The sequence below is a fragment of the Neopsephotus bourkii genome, unplaced genomic scaffold, assembly GCF_033783945.1.
Source record: "Neopsephotus bourkii isolate Nb327-2 ecotype Australia unplaced genomic scaffold, CSIRO-AGI_Nbou_v1 NB_616, whole genome shotgun sequence".
Taxonomy (NCBI): domain Eukaryota; kingdom Metazoa; phylum Chordata; class Aves; order Psittaciformes; family Psittacidae; genus Neopsephotus; species Neopsephotus bourkii.
In genome coordinates, this window is record NW_026901116.1 from 213,436 (window position 1) to 231,785 (window position 18,350).

General features: G+C 50.2%; 1 protein-coding gene across 11 annotated transcripts in view; it reads left to right on the forward strand.

The window, feature by feature from the left end:
• The window catches only part of DYSF (dysferlin), a 90,109-nt gene extending 73,471 nt beyond the window's left edge, over positions 1-16,638 (forward strand). For all 11 annotated transcript variants that reach the window (XM_061351915.1, XM_061351917.1, XM_061351923.1 and 8 more), the window contains 5 exons: positions 6,464-6,563; positions 7,585-7,763; positions 8,467-8,576; positions 9,013-9,160; positions 16,579-16,638. In XM_061351915.1, the coding sequence (XP_061207899.1) occupies positions 6,464-6,563; positions 7,585-7,763; positions 8,467-8,576; positions 9,013-9,160; positions 16,579-16,617 (576 nt within the window). In that variant the 3' untranslated portion in view covers positions 16,618-16,638. The remainder of the gene's footprint in view (positions 1-6,463; positions 6,564-7,584; positions 7,764-8,466; positions 8,577-9,012; positions 9,161-16,578) is intronic.
• Positions 16,639-18,350: the final 1,712 nt, after the last annotated feature.

Genomic DNA, 18,350 nt, shown 5'->3' on the forward strand with positions numbered 1-18,350 from the left:
GGTCATGGTCCAACCAGGGAGCATCTCATGGGCACTTTGTAGGGGCAAAATGCATGACATTGCATTTGCAATGTTCAGCTTCAAGGGCCCGTTGCAGCAGTAGCTGGATGGAGCTGCCAAAGCTTCATTCTGGCTGTCCTGTGGGGCAGAAAAAGCCTACCAGTGGGTGTCTGAACAAATGCCATAATGAACATTCAGGGTAGAATTTCAATGGGCAAGTTAAACACCAGTGGTGCTTGAGCAGAGCTGGCAATCAACCACTAGGCTGGAGCTTCCAAGACCTGGCCGGGTTGTTCATATGATAGCATCTGAGAAATGCTGCCTAAAAGCAATTGCAAGAGATGAACATAATGAGTTCGAATGAGAGCTTTGTTGGCAACTTCAGATCCATGTCATGCCATGGCAGTGGCAGAAACCAGACCACGGAACAGAGCTGTTGTCTTTGGGCTTGTTCTGCTGCTAAGACTATGGTGTTAGGTGTCAACAAGAAAATGAAGTAGTGATGCCAGGACACAAAATACTCTGTTTTGTGGAGACAAAGAGAGCTGTTGGAAGAGGACCCATCCCACTACTGTAGATGATACTGCCTGCTTTATTCAGTGGGAAGGTTGGGGTGGTTATGGTGAGGCTCTTCAAGGAGCTCTTGCAATCATTCCATTTCTTCCACTGTGTGCTCTCAACTAAAGGGGACCATCAGTGTTTCAAGCAGATGAATTACAACCTATCAGGGCACAAAACCACACTGACTTCCAGTTGGAGCCCTTTGGATAGCTGGCATTTGGCATGGCTAGAAGGATGGTTCTATAGGATAATCCCTGGAATGTGGCAGTGAGATACCATAATGATGCTTGCACATATCTCTTTGAGTAACTGAGCCCCTCTTTCTGCAAGGTGAAGCTGAAGTCTCCAAGTTTGCTGGTTTGGGCATTGAATGTAACAGCAAACCTGACATGTGGAAGGGGTTTTTCTATAATCAATCAGCTGGTGGCATCTCAGAAACCATAGAATCATAGAATGGTTTGGGTTGGAAAGAACCTTAAGATCATGCATTTCCAACCCCTGCCATGGGCAGGGACATTCACACTAGACTAACCCCCTGCCATAGGGCTTGAACACTGCCAGGGATGGAGCATTCACCACTTCTAAATCATACTAGAGGTAGGTCTTGGTATGAGAAAGAGGGAGGTTTGGGGTCTTAAACCCACCTAGAGGGACAAGTGTAAATGCATTTACTGAGGGAAGACAAGGGGCTGTAACTCAGAGCTTGTTTTGTTCTGCTGCTGAGTGGAGAAGAAATCCCCCCATTCCTGGCACTGAGGCTTTCCCAGCTCCATCTGCTTCCATCTATTCTGGTTACTGTGTCTGCAGATTCCTTCCACTGTCCTGACATCTTCCTGGTACTGACAGGTCTGACCGGCGGGCCGGGCTGGATGAGGCAATCTCTGTGCTCCAGTTGGTTTTAGTTTGAAATCTTGATGTTAAGCACTGATTTTTGTTAGAAACAGTTCCTATTTCATTAGATTGAAATACTCATTCTCTTTGGGGTCAGAAAGCGATAAGAAAAGGTTATTGTCTTTTAATGCTGGGCTTCTCCCTCTCCTGTGCCCTGTCCTTTATCCCTGTTTTCCTCAGTGACATCAGAAAGCAAAGTGAAACACAAAGTGTTCCTTTTGCTTCCTCTTTTGGCCAAAATGCAATGTTTTGAATGGACTTCAAGTGGTTTTTCTAGAGGAAGGTGGAGTTGGACACGGCTGTCACGTATTCTGTATTTTAATGGCACTGCAGCAAGGAGATGGTGCCTCCTGTAACAGGACAGGGGCAGCAGCTGTGACCTGGGATGCACCAGCATCCTCTGATGTTCAGGCAGGAGCTACTGCTGTGAACGTTGCTTTCCAATGGGTGTATGGAGAGGGATGAGCAAAGCTTGGCTCTATCTAGAACTGAAGGTGCAACAGCGTGGGTCCTAAACTGACAAGGACTGGGAGCCTGGAGCTCCCTGCTTGGCAATGAGATTGCCCAGAGGAGATGTGGCTGCCCCATCCCTGGCAGTGCTCAAGGCCAGGTTGGACACAGGGGTTTGGAGCAAGCTGCTCCAGTGGAATGGGTCCCTGCCCGTGGCAGGGGTTGGAGCTGGAGGAGCTTTAAGCTCCCTTCCAACCCAAACCATTCCATGATTCTATGATCCTGGCAAAGCCTGATAAACCCTGCCAGAAGGAAGGCATGGGAGGCGGAGAAAATAGCATTGCAGTGAGTGAGTGATTCCAGGGACTGGAATGTGACTGTGTGCCCCGAGGTGAATGTTATGGATATTTCACACTGAGTTGTGGTGGTGCCTGGAGTCTTCCTGCAGCTATTGCCAAGGTTGTGCCTGGATGTTGAGCACATGCTGTATGCTTGGGATCTGCCATCCTGATGATGGGAGGATGCAGAAAGCCAAGTGCCATGAGACCTGTGATGCCATTGTTGTTAACAACCACAGGGAAATCAAAGAGATGAGTTAGTGCAGTAGGAGTGCAATAATGAGTGCTATGGGCTGTCTGCTTGTAATGAGTACATGAAGTATCCCAATGGGATGAGGGTCAGAGGAGCAGTTTCTCAACACTTCGAAGGAATGGCCCTGCAGGATTGTCCTTGCTCTTCTTGGCCATCCTATGAAAGGGGTCTCCTGTGTGGTTTGGGATCCCCAACTGCTGTGGGATGGGGGACCTTATGCTCTCCCACATGCCCATGGGATGGGACCCACTTCCTTGGATGTGAACACGTTGGGGTCTCCCCACCTCCAAGTTCCTCCGTACTTTTGTATTCCATGGCATTCCAGAGGAAATGCAGCCCTGTCAGCACATCCTGGTGCTGTGAGCTTGTTTCTTCCCTGCCTCCCCTGCTGCATTATTCACACCCATAAAATACCCCCCAGCCTTCCCTCTCCCCCCAGCCCTGCAAAGCAAAACCCCAACAATAACTCAAGCCCTGTCCTTCCCATTCCATGCTAAAGGCTGGGAAATAAATTCCTTGCCCTGGGCTGTTCTTACAGTGAACTCTTGTAGGTAGATTTAATCCTTAGGCCAAGTTCACACTGCCTGAAACGGACCCATAAACTTAGCTCAGCATCGAATTCCTCCTTCCCTGCCTGCCCTTCCAGCTCTGCCCGGTCCCCAGCTCCTGGGGGCTCTGAGGAAGGAACTTCACCACCAGCCAAACCACATGCACAGGGGTTTTCCACAGGGAAGGCCAACAAGTTCCATGTTACCACCTGGAAAGGGTCGAAGCCTGCCTGAGTCATCCTTCACCAGGCAGGGAGTCCCCAGCTAAGGGGTTGTTGCTCCAGGGGTAGCAGCGGTGCTGGGGAAGCCAGGGGATGCAGTGAGCATCTGCTTGGCCAAGGGTATGGGGTTTGTTTGCTTTGAGTGCAGGCACATCCTTCATAGTCACATGGAATGGTTTGGGTTGGAAGGGACCTTAAAGCTCCTCCAGCTCCAAACCCTGCTATGGGCAGGGACACCTTCCACTGGAGCAGGGTGCTCCAAGCCCCGTCCTGCTCCATCCCTGGCAGTGTTCAAGGCCTATGGCAGGGGTTGGGACTGGAGGAGCTTTAAGGTCCCTTCCAACCCAAAGGAGGCTGGGATTCTATGATAACCCATGGTAGGATCATCCAACCAGCTGCTTCTTTAGGCATGGGCACATGGTTCTAGGGTTTTTCTCCTCTGGATGACTAGCAACCCCTCTGCAGTGCAGGACCCAGCCATCACCACAAGCTCTTTCTCTTTTTAGCTCTTTTAATTTAGGATGACTTATTACCTGGGAAATCATCCCCCCCTCCTTTGCATAAACACACACTCTAATACACTGCAATGGGCAGAGGGGGAGAGATGGACGCTTTCATTGACTTGATTTTCTTTCTGTAGCTAAAATGCATAAATAAAAAGCTCTGTTGCAAGAATCATAGAATCATAGAATAGTTTGGGTTGGAAAGGACCTTAAGATCTTCCAGTTCCAACCCCCCTGCCATGGGCAGGGACACCTCACACTAAACCATATCACCCAAGGCCTCATCCAACCTGGCCTTGAACACTGCCAGGGATGGAGCATTCACAACCTCCCTGGGCACCCATTCCAGTGCCTCACCACCCTAACAGGAAAGAATTTCCTCCTTATATCCAATCTAAACTTCCCCTGTTTAAGTTTTAACCCATCACCCCTTGTCTGGCACATTGTCCCAGAGCAGGGCAGGGAATGGAGCTGGACTGAAATACAGCCATCCGGAGTGATCTCTTCCAGTGAACCCAGTCTCAAGGGGCTTTAAGTGCTCACAGCCTCAATGGGCTTTAAGTTACCACAGTCTCTCTGCTTGGGTATTTATGTTGCTATGGAGTGTGACCCAGTCTTTTCCCCCCTGGTTTTTATTGACTATAGAATGAATCCAGGTCCTGCAGCCACCTTGGTGAATTTATGGAGCTCCAAATGTGTGGTGGATAATGCTGCATTTCCTGGGTTTAATGAAACGTGCTCCATTTATGATGGTGCCATGTGGCAGGACCCATGGTGCACAGGACACACCTCTGAGCTGTCAGGAGACCCCGGTCATGCCTCTGCCTCCTCTTTGCAAGCCTTGGCTGGAGCCAGGAATAACAAGACCTTGGCTTTGTGCAACTCTCTCCTTCTGTCCTCACACCCCTTACCCCTAACTCTAAGGCATCTTGTGGCATCCCCAAAGTGGTGTTAGATCCTGGTGGGAAATATCACAGCCTGCAGCTACAGAAATAGCAGGTTCTGGGGCAGTGGCAAGAATCCACCCTAGGTTACAGTGATGTGACCACAAGATCATTGTCACAGTGGTGGGATTCAAACCTTCCTTTTGAGATACATCTGATTTAAATCCATGTTTAACTTTTAATCCCCCTTAACTGGCTTCTGAGGAACGTTGGTGTGACCATCCCAAAGGCAGAGCATCTGCTTTGCTGTTCACCTGCTCACTGGAGTAACCTGGCCACTGCAGCTGCAGACTTCTCATGAGTGCTTTGTAAATCATCTCCATCCCAGGAAGCAGAAAATGCTGCCTCATCCTGTTGCTGAGCTCCCACAGGGATGCTGTCTCCCAGTCAGTTCATACTACTACTAAAGAATAAGAATTCTTCATATATAATGATAATTAATATATTATAATAATTCCTATATAATAATAATTCCTTAGTACTGTGGCAAGGTTGCAGAATGGATGCATGATGGCTCCTGCACTGCACAAGGGCCCGGTCAATGGTGACAATCAGAGGGGATGCTTATGGTGTAATTTTCATTCCAGGTGCTTTGCCAATAGGCTCCTGGAGCTGCTCCAAAACTTTTCCAAAGGGATGATAGACAAACAACTGCCCATTTAATAGGAATGAGAAGGATATAGAGACAGTGACAGATCTCACATGGTGAGGGTTGAAATCAGGTGTCACACTGCCACTGCTTCATCTGTTGGACCAGAGTCATGACTCTCCATGCTCTGAATCTCTCCTTTCTTGAACTTAGATGTGGTAGTAACTATGACAAGTGTGTGCACCTTGGCAGCACCCAGGTAATGCTAACAGCAGATTAATTGGGATATCATGTCCAACTCCAGCATTCACCTGTCCTGAGGGTGAAAACCTGAGGGATGTGCAGGAAAGATGAACAAGGTCATTTGAGGAACCATAGGACCATGGAATGGTTTGGGTTGGAAGGGATCTTAAAGCACAACCCCTGCCATGGAGAGTGACACCTTCCACTGGAGCAGCTTGCTCCAAGTCCCTGTGTCCAACCTGGCCTTGAAAGCTGTGCTCTCTTTTGTTACATGTTCATGTTTAGTAAGTCAACTTGGAGCCACAGGTACTACAAGTAGTAGAGGTGTTTGTTGGGCTGGAGCTGACCAACTGCACACAAGCCACTTACAATAGACCTGGCAGCAGATCAGACCAGAGATGGATTCAGATTTGTGTAGGGCTCTGGCTAGCAGAGGTGGGCTTAGAGATGGGCAGGAGGGCAAGGGATGTGTCTGAATTGCTTACTACAAGTGCTAATTTGAGTGTTATTCCTGTATTTCCCAGAGGAAGGCGAAGTTGGGCAGCGTTCTCACTCAACACCCATTGCTCTCTTTACCTTAGAGAGTCACCCTTATCTGATACGATGCTCTCACTCTGAAAGCTCCTATTTGCAAGCTCATGGTGCCTGTCTGCCCAAGTATTGTCCTATATTAAGGCACAGATTGATACCAGCTCACCTCCAGAAGCATCTTGAGTATTCCACTGAGCAGCCGTGTCCAAGAACTGGCCGGACCCAATGTTGTCCCCCCGTGTGGCTCTGGACCTGCAGAAACATAGCAGGACACATGAGAGCATTATCCCACAGGACTTCTGCTGCTGTGGGGTAGGAATAACCGGGCTCTGCCCACTTCTATTTATGAGCCTTTTATTTGTCCTTGTTTTCTTGTCGGGTGTGATTTTAGGAGCACTTCTGGAGCTTGGACAAGACAGAAAACAAGATTCCACCACAGCTCATCTTCCAGATCTGGGACAACGACAAGTTCTCTTTTGATGACTATTTGGGTAAGTTTGGAGCATTTTTTATCTCCCTCCTCATTGATGCAGACAGGGATGAAATAACTGTGGAGTCCTTTCAGGATATGAAGGAAGTGTAACAAGTCCAGTTTACGCCCCTGAAGAGGATTCAGTGTTGAGATGCATTCAGGACTGATGATAAGTGGTTTGTACTAGGCAGATTTCCAGTCTCAGCCTGCAGCAGCTTGTTCCTAGGCTGACATAATGTTGAGAGCATCACTGACTCCAACAGAGCCATCACCTTCCAGGAACACCCTCATTCTCCATGACTTGTCTGAATCTGTGCTGAAATGTGCTCAAGAGGGCTACATGTATGTGGGCTGAGGCCATTGACCTGATTTGAGGATCATTGACCTGGATGTCCAGACATGAACACAACTCAGTCCAATGCTTGCCTCTTTCAGTGCTAGTAGACTTAAGAGATCTAGGTTTAGGGTTAGGGTTCCTCCAGTCCCACAGGCAGGGACCCCTTCCACTGGAGCAGCTTGCTCCAAGCCCCTGTGTCCAACCTGGCCTTGAGCACTGCCAGGGATGGGGCAGCCACAGCTTCTCTGGGCACCCTGTGCCAGCGCCTCAGCACCCTCACAGGGAAGAGCTTCTGCCTAAGAGCTCAGCTCAGTCTCCCCTCGGGCAGGTTCAAGCCATTCCCCTTGGCCTGGCCCTACAGGCCCTTGTCCCAAGCCCCTCTCCAGCTTTCCTGCAGCCCCTTTAGGCACTGGAGCTGCTCTAAGGTCTCCCTTTAAGGAGCCTTCTCTTCTCCAGGCTGAACAAGCCCAGCTCTCTCAGGGAAATGCCAAGTGCTTAATTCCTAGGAAGAGCCACTGGCTAGAACTAGCCCTATGCTTGGAAATAGGGGCACACGTAATCCTCTCCCCCTTGCTATGAGGGCATCTTCCCAACCTCCCTGAGGTCAGGAGGATGCCACAGGGAATATTTCTTTTGGGAAAGAATCCACATTTTAAGGACTCATTGCATTGAGGTGTCTACCCAGTAACATTCCTCCTTGCAGGCTCCATTCAGATGGATCTCAACAGGATGCCCAAACCTGCCAAGACCGCTGAGAAGTGCTCCTTGGACCTAGTAGATGACACCTGGCCTTCAAGTCGCTTTGTGTCACTCTTTGAGCAGAAAACAGTCAAGGGATGGTGGCCCTGTGTTGCTGAGCAGGATCAGAAGAAGATCCTGGCGGTAAGGTGGTCTCTTGACATGTTCTCCTAGGGGCACTCACTCAAAGCATTGAGAAGGGATGCAGCCAGGCCAAGCACGTGCAGGATGCCATGGCCAGGGCAAGAAACACAGTGATGGATGCACCTTTTACAGACTGGACCAGCTTTTGCCACTTGGATGTTCTCCAGGACTTGTCCTGCACCATGCAAAAGCATCAGAAGAAATGGTTTCTTCTGTGGGTTTTTTGCTGTGGTTTTTGGAACTTGCCATCTAATTTGACTCCGTATCTCATCTATTCTTAATGATATTGTGTTGTGACAAGTAGCGTGGAAAGGTTCCAGCTGGCAAACTGATCTATTTAAGTGCAAGTATCTGGACTCCCGTTCAACACTTTGGCAAGTGTTCAATACAGGTAAGGGTGTCCAGGCAGTGAGTTCAGTCATTCAACATAAGATCATGGACTTGGTTGCCTGAACTTGGGTGTTGGTGACATTTGAGATGTTCTGGAGCATCTGAAAATGTTGTAGTGAGCAGTGGAGGATCTGTATGAAATCTGCCTTACTGGGCTCCTCGTGGTCCTCGTTGGTAGTGGTTGGGTTATGCTCAAGGTAGTTTTTCTTTCTCCAATGAGTGTTTTTCATTGTACTTTGTTCATTTCTCACCTCTCCCTTTTCTTCCTGGTTTGGTTTTGTTCCTAAGTTTGGTTTTTGTTTAACCCACACAGGGCAAATTGGAAATGACTTTGGAAATCGTGGCAGAACAAGAGCATGAGGAGCGGCCAGCTGGCATGGGTCGGGATGAGCCGAATATGAACCCCAAGCTGGAGGACCCTAAGTAAGAGCAGCTTGAATGGAAAAGTAACCACCAGGGCTCAGAGTTCTCAAGGAGCAATTGAAAACCTGGGTTCCCAGTTTGGGGTCTGCAATGGGTTTGCTCCTGTGTAGGCTCCATTACTGAACTGCTGATGCTTAGATTCTATGAGCTGAGACAATCCAGGGTGGCTGGGAGCGGAGGTTTGACATAGTCCACCCAAAGGGATCCCAGACTGGTTTGGGTGGGAAGGGACCTTAAAGCTGATCCAGCTCCAACCCCTGCCATGGGCAGAGACACCTGCCACTAGAGAAGGTTGCTACAAGCTCCTGCGTCCAACCTGGCCTTGGATGTGGGTTTGCAGGATGAGCAGCCAGCACGTTACAACAGGTCATGCTCATGGGGTTGGGGGTCCAGGAGGGTGAAGCTCAGAAGTGACCTTAACTTTGTTTGGTTCCAGGCGCCCGGAAACCTCCTTCCTCTGGTTCACCTCCCCATACAAGACCCTGAAGTACATCCTGTGGCGGCGGTACAAGTGGGTGCTTATCCTGGCCATCGTGCTCTTCATCTTGCTGCTCTTCCTGGGAATCTTCATCTACGCCTTCCCGGTACGATGCGGGTGGGAGAGGACAGAGGGGTTGACCAAGGTTGGCTCTGTGGTGACAGAGATGGTCCCTGTGCAGGCGGCTGCAAGATGCCATGGTGGTCTCTGATGGGCAACGTGATGGGCCATGATGGGTCAAAAAGAGAGTTTGTGTTCTGGGCTCTGCTGCAGACCCACTGCAAGGTGCTAACCTCCTTGTGCCCATGTTTCAATTCATGTGTAATGATGCTGAGGTTTAATTAATGGTCTTCAATGAGGTTCCAGCAACTGATACTGGGAAAATCCCTGACAAACACAGAGCCTAGTTAAGAATTAAGAGAATTCCTAATTAGAATCATAGAGTTCCAGCCTGGTTTTGGTTGAGGGGACCTTAAAGCTCCTCCAGCTCCAGCCCCGGCCATGGGCAGGGACCCCTTCCACTGGAGCAGCTTGCTCCAAGCCCCTGTGTCCAACCTGGCCTTGAGCACTGCCAGGGATGGGGCAGCCACAGCTTCCCTGGGCACCCTGTGCTAGCGGCTCAGCACCCTCACAGGGAAGAGCTTCTGCCTAAGAGCTCAGCTCAGTCTCCCCTCAGGCAGGTTCAAGCCATTCCCCTTGGCCTGGCCCTACAGGCCCTTGTCCCAAGCCCCTCTGTAGGTTTCCTGTAGTTCCTTTGGATATTGCATTTTCAGGTTTTATTGCTATTATTATGCATTAGGAATGAAACTGAGCATTTTACAGGGCTGAGCAGTGGCAAACCCCACATTGGTCTGTAAGAGCTTAAAGATGCAGATTTAAACACCTTAAAGTCTGTAGATGTTGGGGCAGCCCCTCTCTCACTCTCAAGGCTTGGAGCACATTACACCAATGCAGTGTCTGAAACAAGGGGAAGAGTTTTCACCTCGTTCATCACTAAAGTGGCTTTTTCTTGCCTTGATGAAACTGGCAAGCCAAAGTAGATAAATAACAGAGCCCTCTGCCTTCCACTTTGGCCGTGGATGGGGGTTTGTATCCTCCTCTGTTTCGACCACAATGGAATAATTCATATTGGCTCTTGGATGCCATTTCCCCTCCTCTCAGACTGATAAGAAAAACAACCCGTTTCTCTCCTTCCAGCACTTAACAAATTCTCCTCCTTGTATAGGATTTCTTTATATATATATGTATATGTATATATCTAAAGGAGCTCATTGGGGTAATTTATAACTACATGTGCAGATGCCTTTGTGTGCTTGCAATGTGCAAGCAAAGAGCGAGGTGTGGAATTTCTGCTCACTGTCATAATCACTTTCAGATGATCTGAAGTCGTGCATGTTCCATTGTTCCCATTGAGAAAATAGGCATTGGGATTAGATCAAGCCTTTCCCTACCTCCGGATCCTTGTATCCATGGGAAAAGCTGGGGTACTTCTACTGGAGAAATGGTTCTGGAGGTGCTAAAGAGTACAAAGGAGGAAATAATTGTGCATGTGCTGTGCTTGGAGCCCTTCCTAGAGACTCCCTCCATGTCAAGTGGCAGAAACCAAGACTTTTTGACCCAGAACTCGGTGTTTCCCTGCAGATGCAAGTGGCTTTGCAGCCATTCCAGTGGGATCACATAAAACCAGCGTCGAGGGGAGAAAACTTTGCAAAGTCTGCATACTGATTTACACTCATTATCGCTTGGGATGGGTCCCTCTTTCCAGCTCAGTGTTGCTGTATTCAGTTTCAGTTTGGTCGGGTCAGGTTTTAGTTGTGTTTTGACAAAGTCAGGCCGTGCTTCATGGAATTTCCCTGCGTTTATGTCTATTTGGCTGCTTCCCCTGGATTTTTGAGGTCACTGGTTCTGCATCGGCTTGGAGATTCAGTTCCTTTCCTGCTCCATCAGGCGCTAAGTTCGGCTGTCGCGCTGGTGATGTTTGCTATGAGGATGCCCCTGGCATCCTGACCTTTGGCAGGGCTCACTGTCACATCCCTGATTGAATGCATGGAAAACCAACCCCCCCTCACTTCTGTGCTGATCTGTGTTGTGGGAGCACCATCAGATCATGTTTAAAGTAAGGACCTCACTGCTTTTGGCACTGTAGATGTAATCCTGCCACTTTACGTGCAGTTTTGAAGTCCCACACTGCAAGTAGAGGGTTCTGTGTTCATCCTGCCCCTCTCATCCTGGCAAAGGGGTGGGCGATGGGAGGGAAACCTCAAGGGAATCCTCTTAGGACACATGGACCATCAGTGTGAGCAGGCAGAGGGCAAGGAACAGGGATACAGGGATGCTAAGGGTCATATACAGAAGTGAGGTTACTATTCTTCTGCTTTTATTGCCCTTTTTGCTGTGGCCTTGCATGAAGAGCTCTTCCACAGCTTTCTACTTGCTGGGACCTTCACTAGGACCTCCAGAGTCATTCCTGCACATTGAATCCCTGACGCAGATTGAATCCTTGCTGCAGAACAAATCCCTGCCTGCACATTGAATCCCTGCTGCACATTGAATCCCTGCTGCAAACTGAGCCCCTAATGCAGACTGAATCCCTGCTGCAAATTGAACCCCTAATGCAGACTGAATCCCTGCTGCAGATCAAATCCCTGCCCGCAAATTGAATCCCTGCCTGCACATTCAATCCCTGCTGCACATTGAATCCCTGCCTGCAGATTGAATCCCTGCCTGCAGGTTGAATCCCTGATGCAGATTGAATCCCTGATGCAGATCAAATCCCTGCCTGCACATTGAATTCCTGCTGCAGATTGAATCCCTGCCTGCACATTGAATCCCTGCTGCAGATTGAATCCCTGCTGCAGATTGAATCCCTGCTGCAGATCGAATCCCTGCCGCAGATCAAACCATCCCTGCCTACAACCTCTCCTCCTTGAACCGCCGTGTCCCAAATCTGGCTCCAAATCTTGTCCTGTTTGGACCCTGCCTGAAGACACCATCAGCTAAGCTAACCCTGGATAGGTCGTCTTGACCCCACGCAGATGGGAATCTCCCCTGAACACAAACCCAGGGCATTTTCATTGGCTCTTAGTATAAAAATGGGATTTTCTTATTATTCATTCCTATTCCCCATGCAGTGCTGAAAGCTTCCAACCACAGTCCCAGCTTTGTGGTCAGGGAGTAAGAGCAAACGTCCCATTTGGAAGTTGTGTGCTTGCACTGGGAATGGCAAAGGGCTTCTGTGGCTCCCAAAACCACCTATTCCCTTCAGAAGCTCAGGCTTTTCAGTGCATGATGAAGCTGATGCCTTGGTCTTGTTCAAATACCCATCAAGAGATGCTTTACACCCCAGGGGAGTACTTCCTAAAGGCTGTATTCCAGGTTATTCCACAAATAGCCTTTACATGGAACTAGAAACCTCTGAAGATGTGGTGCCTTTGTGCTTCTGCTGTCCTCAGGACACAGAGTACGTGTGATGGATCCTGGGCTGGAATAAAGATCTTCCCATTCCTCATCCCAGCTCCTCTCCAAAGCCTCTGTTCTAGGGGAGCTTTGTGCCACCAGCAGTTGTCTTCCAGCCAGGGAATGTGCATTGGCTGCATTGGTGGGATCCAGAAGGAACAGGGAGACCTGCAGGAGTGGGGAAGGGTCTGGGAGTGCTTTGGGATGAAGAGGAGGTGATCAGGATCCATGGGGAGCTAGGAGTACAGCACTATGGGAAACTTAGAAATCAGTCATCATCAGCACAGCTGTTTACAGAGCAACTCCCTTGAGTGGCTGAGAGGCCATTTCCAACTGGAAAAACCTTTGGGTTTGGGTGGAAAACTGCTTGGTATTGCAAATTCCCATTATAAATGTTGTCTGCTTCTACGAAAATGGGAAAAAATGTTGAAAATTGGATATTCTGAGGTTCCTCATAGTTTCACTTGGGCTCTTCCACCCAGTCTTCGTGTCAGGTTACTCCTGGCCTGCTTTGCAGAGTGGTTGTCATTCTGGTCTACACAATCTAGGACTCTGGGAACAGTGATCCCTGGATATTTCCTATATGAATTCCTTATCCTTAGATTTAACTTGACATCAGAACACTCCTTAACCAACAGATGAACGTCTAATGAGCTCCAGTAGCTGGATGGTGAAGTGGGGGGAACTCTTCCAGTGGAAATAGGATGCTGATTTGGCACATGAAGGTTAATGAACCATTGGAACAATGTGCTGTAGGCTGTGGTTAATTCATTGTTGCTTGAGGCATACATGTACGGGGATTGAATGCTCTCCTGCAAGATATGGTCCAATTCCACCCCATGCTCCTGTTCCTCAGTGCTCATTTATGGCTCATTGCAGGGCTTTTTGGGAAGGGCCAATGGATTTGATGGACCTTGCATCCAACATTGCCATAGATGAGAAGAGCTTTGCCTCCTGCTGTGGGGATGGTTGAGTTAAAGCCTTGGGTTGCACAAGGTCAGGAGAAAAGGTTGTAAAACTCCTGGGTCTGGAATCATGGAACCATGGAATGGTTTGGGTTGGAAGGGAGCTTAGAGCTCCTCCAGCTCCAACCCCTGCCACAGGCAGGGACCCCTTCCACTGGAGCAGCTTGCTCCAAGCCCCTGTGTCCAACCTGGCCTTGAGCACTGCCAGGGATGGGGCAGCCACAGCTTCTCTGGGCACCCTGTGCCAGCGCCTCAGCACCCTCACAGGGAAGAGCTTGTCCTTCTATCCCACCTAAATCTGCCCTCGTTGAATCTGAAGCAGTTTCTGCCTCTGTAACATGCAGGGAACGCGACAGCAAAGTCTTGTCCCCAAGCAGTGCTTACTGTAAGGGTGTTGGTGGCTATGACCATAGGGATAAACTGCTCCTTCCCACTGGAGCCAGCTCTGCCTTGCAGCACTGTGCACATGTTTACTGCCTTTGAAAGCTCTGTGGTTATATGAAGTGGTGTTAGGTTGCCCAGGGGGGTTGTGGAGTCTCCCACATTGGAGATATTCAAGGCCCGCCTGGACAAGTTCCTGTGTGATGTACTCTAGGTTACCCTGCTTTTGCAGGGGGGTTGGACCAGATGATCACTTGAGGTCCCTTCCAACCCTTGGGATTCTGTGATTCTGTGATTCTGTGTTCTGCAAGCCCAGTCCTGCTTCCTTTGCCATCAGTTCCAATGACAGCCCGTGCCCTGTGCTGATGGATAATCCTGCTTGGCTTTCGTAGAATCATAGAATAGTTAGGGTTGGAAAGGACCTTAAGATCATCAAGTTCCAACCCCCCTGCCATGGGCAGGGACACCTCACACTAAACCATGGCACCCAAGGCCTCATCCAACCTGGCCTTGAACACTGCCAGGGATGGAGCATTCACAACCTCCCTGGGCAACCCATTCCAGTGCCTCACCACCCTAACGGTAAAGAACTTCCTCCTTATATCCAGTCTAAACTTCCCCTGTTCCAGTTTTAACCCATTACCCCTTGTCCTGTCACTACAGTCCCTAATGAAGAGTCCATCCCCAGCATCCCTGTAGGCCCCCTTCAGATACTGGAAGCTGCTCTGAGGTCTCCATCAGCTTCTCTTCTCCAGGCTGAACAGCCCCAACTTTCTCAGCCTATCTCCATACAGGAGGTGCTCCAGCCCCTGATCATCCTTGTGGCCTCCTCTGGACTTGTTCCAACAGTTCCATGTCCTTCAGCACGTTGTTAACACAGAGCCCAAGCTGGACACACAACTTGCTGCCCCCCATTATACCCCCAGTGCCAGCATCCAACGAGGAGTGCTTTGGTGGATAGGCTCTGCGAGACAAATGGATGGATAATGAATCTGAAGGTTATATGTCACTGGAGGCCTTTTTAATGCCTTCTGGTACAGTGCCCTTATGCTGCTTGCTTGATTTATGGCGTTACTAGAAGTCCTCATTGGCAAACTGCCTCCTCATTCGCTACACGTTGTAATTTATCAAGATGCCTTTGGTCAGGCTTGACTTTTGTTGTGTTTTTGGGGCTTTTTCCCTTCTGTTTCCCCCCTGTTCCTCCAAAGATCTTGTGGGTAGCAAGCATGATGTGCTGTTTCCAAAGCTGTTTTGCTTTCAAGTGACAGGGTGCTAGAACATCCTGTACCAATTAAACTCAGTGGGCTGAGGAGGGACTTCCAAACTGGCTGGGTTGTGCTTGTGGGGCTTTGAATCAGAGCTGCTTCAAATAGAGCTCTTTCCAAATGACCTAAGCAGGAGTCTTTGTATTTCATTGTGGTCTTGATAAGCAGAGTTTACACAGCTTATTCTTTATCCCAGGGCTGTCATCTCCTCTCAAGGAAGGAATTGCACGTTCCATAGGCTAAAATGCTGTGACACCTCATTTTCCATGAGCCCCATAGTTCACCAGGCACTGACAGGGACAGTAGATCCCAGAAGGTCTTGCTGCAGGGTCTGCTCTGAGGAGCAAACCCCACACCCAATGTTGCTGCTGAAGGAGATGCTTGAGGCATTGAGGGATGCAGGCAAGGCAGAGAACAAGGGTTCAGCAATAGGTTTGCTGGTCTTGGTTGCCTGCTTTGGAGATAGTCCATGGACCTGCGGGCTAGGTCTGTACTGCACCAGGATGGGGCAGGGATCAAGAACCATCCTCTTGTTGTTCCGACCCAGCTGGTGGGATCCTGGGTGCAGGATTTGGCTCGTGGGAAGCAGCGCTCTGCAGAGACCATCCTTGCTTTGGGCAAGGGCCTGCAGGGCCAGGCCAAGGGGAATGGCTTGAACCTGCCCGAGGGGAGACTGAGCTGAGCTCTTAGGCAGAAGCTCTTCCCTGTGAGGGTGCTGAGGCGCTGGCACAGGGTGCCCAGAGAAGCTGTGGCTGCCCCATCCCTGGCAGTGCTCAAGGCCAGGTTGGACACAGGGGCTTGGAGCAAGCTGCTCCAGTGGAAGGGGTCCCTGCCCAGGGCAGGGGTTGGAGCTGGAGGAGCTTTAAGGTCCTTTCAACACAAACCAGGCTGGGATTCTATTCTATGAGGTTACCCATTTTGGGGGGATTGTGGGGAGATGGAGCCATAAGGATGTGAGGCCAGGGCTTGGATAGAGAACCACAGGGTCTGGGGGAGCTGCAGAAGGAGACATTGGAGGCAAAGGGGCACCAGGAGCAGCGCAGCAATGAGCTGGATGTTCTCTCCTCACCTGTGTGTGCATTGGGATGGAGCTGATGGGGAGGTGCCACATTCCTTATGGGGGGATGAAGAGGGCGGAATTTATCTTCAAAGCATGTGGAAGGAGGAAACAAAACCCAGGAGTGACTCCTGGTGCTTGCTGCTTGGGGCTTGTGACAGCAAGCCTCTATTAGAAGAAGGCAAGACCTGTTTTGTGCCATGTATTACCCTTTTTACCACCCTTGCTCATAGCAATGCACTGCTACTTGCTTGTCTCTGGGCTGGGAGCTCAGCATCACTCCTGCCCTGAAGGCAGCTCCACCTGCACTTCTGTGCCCCCCAAAATGCTTTAACCTCCACAGCCGCCGTGCTGTACCTGCTGCAGCTCACTTCTCTCCCTTGTTCTTCCATCCCTGCAGAACTATGCTGCTATGAAACTGGTGAAGCCTTTCAACTGAAGCTGTGCTGGGAAGAGCCTGGGGGTTTTGGAAGGACTCCGTGCCTCTGCATAGAATCCCATCTGCAGATGGAGATAGAGAAGGAACAGCTTCACTCAGGCCCTAAGCTGCTGCCCAAATGAAGATCCAACCGATGCTGATGCAACACGAGGAATCCCACCTCCAGCACCCGCCTCGGAAGCGCATCCCAACCATACCTGCTCTCAAACACTTCTTGTTTTCCTTCCCTGTCTGTCCTCTCTTTGGGGTTGGTTTTGGTCAAGCAGAGCTGAAGGGGTGGGGGACAAAAAGACCTTTTCACATGGAGCCTGCATGGAGCTGTGTTACAGAGCTTAGAGGAGATGTGGGCTGCTGCTGTGCCCAGCACGTGCAAGCCAGACCCTCTCAACGTCTGAGCACTATTCTCTTTGCACCCTCCCCGTGCACTGTGTATCACCTGGTTTATGGATGTGTAAAGCCTACTGAAGGCAAGATGTGCTGCACGGCCCGAAAGCCTGGGCTGCCACCTTGCCTTTCCAAAGGGAGAGCAAACACTGTGGGTACAGGGCCCAGGGAAAAGGCTGAGACACAGAACGCAGGCAGGAGCTGGTGGGAATCGCTAAATCAGAGCTCCCATTGAATTCTGTGCTCAGGAAGGACCTCACAGTCTGGCCCATGGGGTTTGTTTCCCTCTGATCCCTCACCTCTGCTGGCATCATGGAATCAAGGCATGGTTTGGGTTGGAAGGGACCTTAAAGCTCCCACAGCTCCAACCCCTGCCATGGGCAGGGACCCCTTCCACTGGAGCAGCTTGCTCCAAGCCCCTGGGTCCAACCTGGCCTTGAGCACTGCCAGGGAATGGGGCAGCCACAGCTTCTCTGGGCACCCTGTGCCAGCGCCTCAGCACCCTCACAGGGAAGGATTTCTTCCTCAAGGTCTTTCCCTCCCATCCTTCAGCAGGATGAGAGGAGTCTCCCTTGGTTCCATTTGCCCCCTGGAGCTGTTGCTGCTCAGTGTGACGTGAGAGCAGTAGCAGTGGGAAATGATCCCGAGGGATCAGAGTTTCTCAGGACAAACCGTGCTAATGTGAGCTCCTGCCCTGCTCCAGCGAGGCACTTAAGCCTGGGCTTAGTGGAAGGCAGGGAGAAAAGCCAGGCACACATCTAATTGCTTTGCTGGATTGGGATGTCTTATGTTGAGCATGAAATCCCTCGTTGCTCAGTACTGTAACAGCACCCAGCTTGCACAGGGCAGCTCACAGCCGTGCCAGATCACGGTGTCTTTGCCATGGACAACATGCAGCTATAGAGACCTGTCCTTGCTGCTGAGGCCTGGCTGATCCAGCATCCCTATCCCAAGAGCTTGAGAGGTGCAGTTGGCTCTGGGCTTGCACACCCCAGGGAGGGTGTTCCATTTGTTGTGCAGTTACATGCTCCATTCCCAACCTCATTCCCATCCGTTTATTAACCACTGTCAAACTACCAGGTCTTGGTAGAGCTTTCCCTGATGCTTTCTCCCTGAGGGCCTGATGGGCCAAGGACAAGGGTTGCCTGTGTTGGCACCTTGGTGTGGTTGATCCTGCACTAATCCCACTATGACCAGCTCTGCTGGTGAGCACGGGCACCCCTTGCTCTCCTATCCACAGGGGGAGGTCAGGCCCATGATTCCACTCCTTGCTTTGGTTTGCAGCGACTGTGACATTTCCCACCCTGGCATTATTGCTCTGGGACCCCATCCTATTTCAGGAGCAAAAT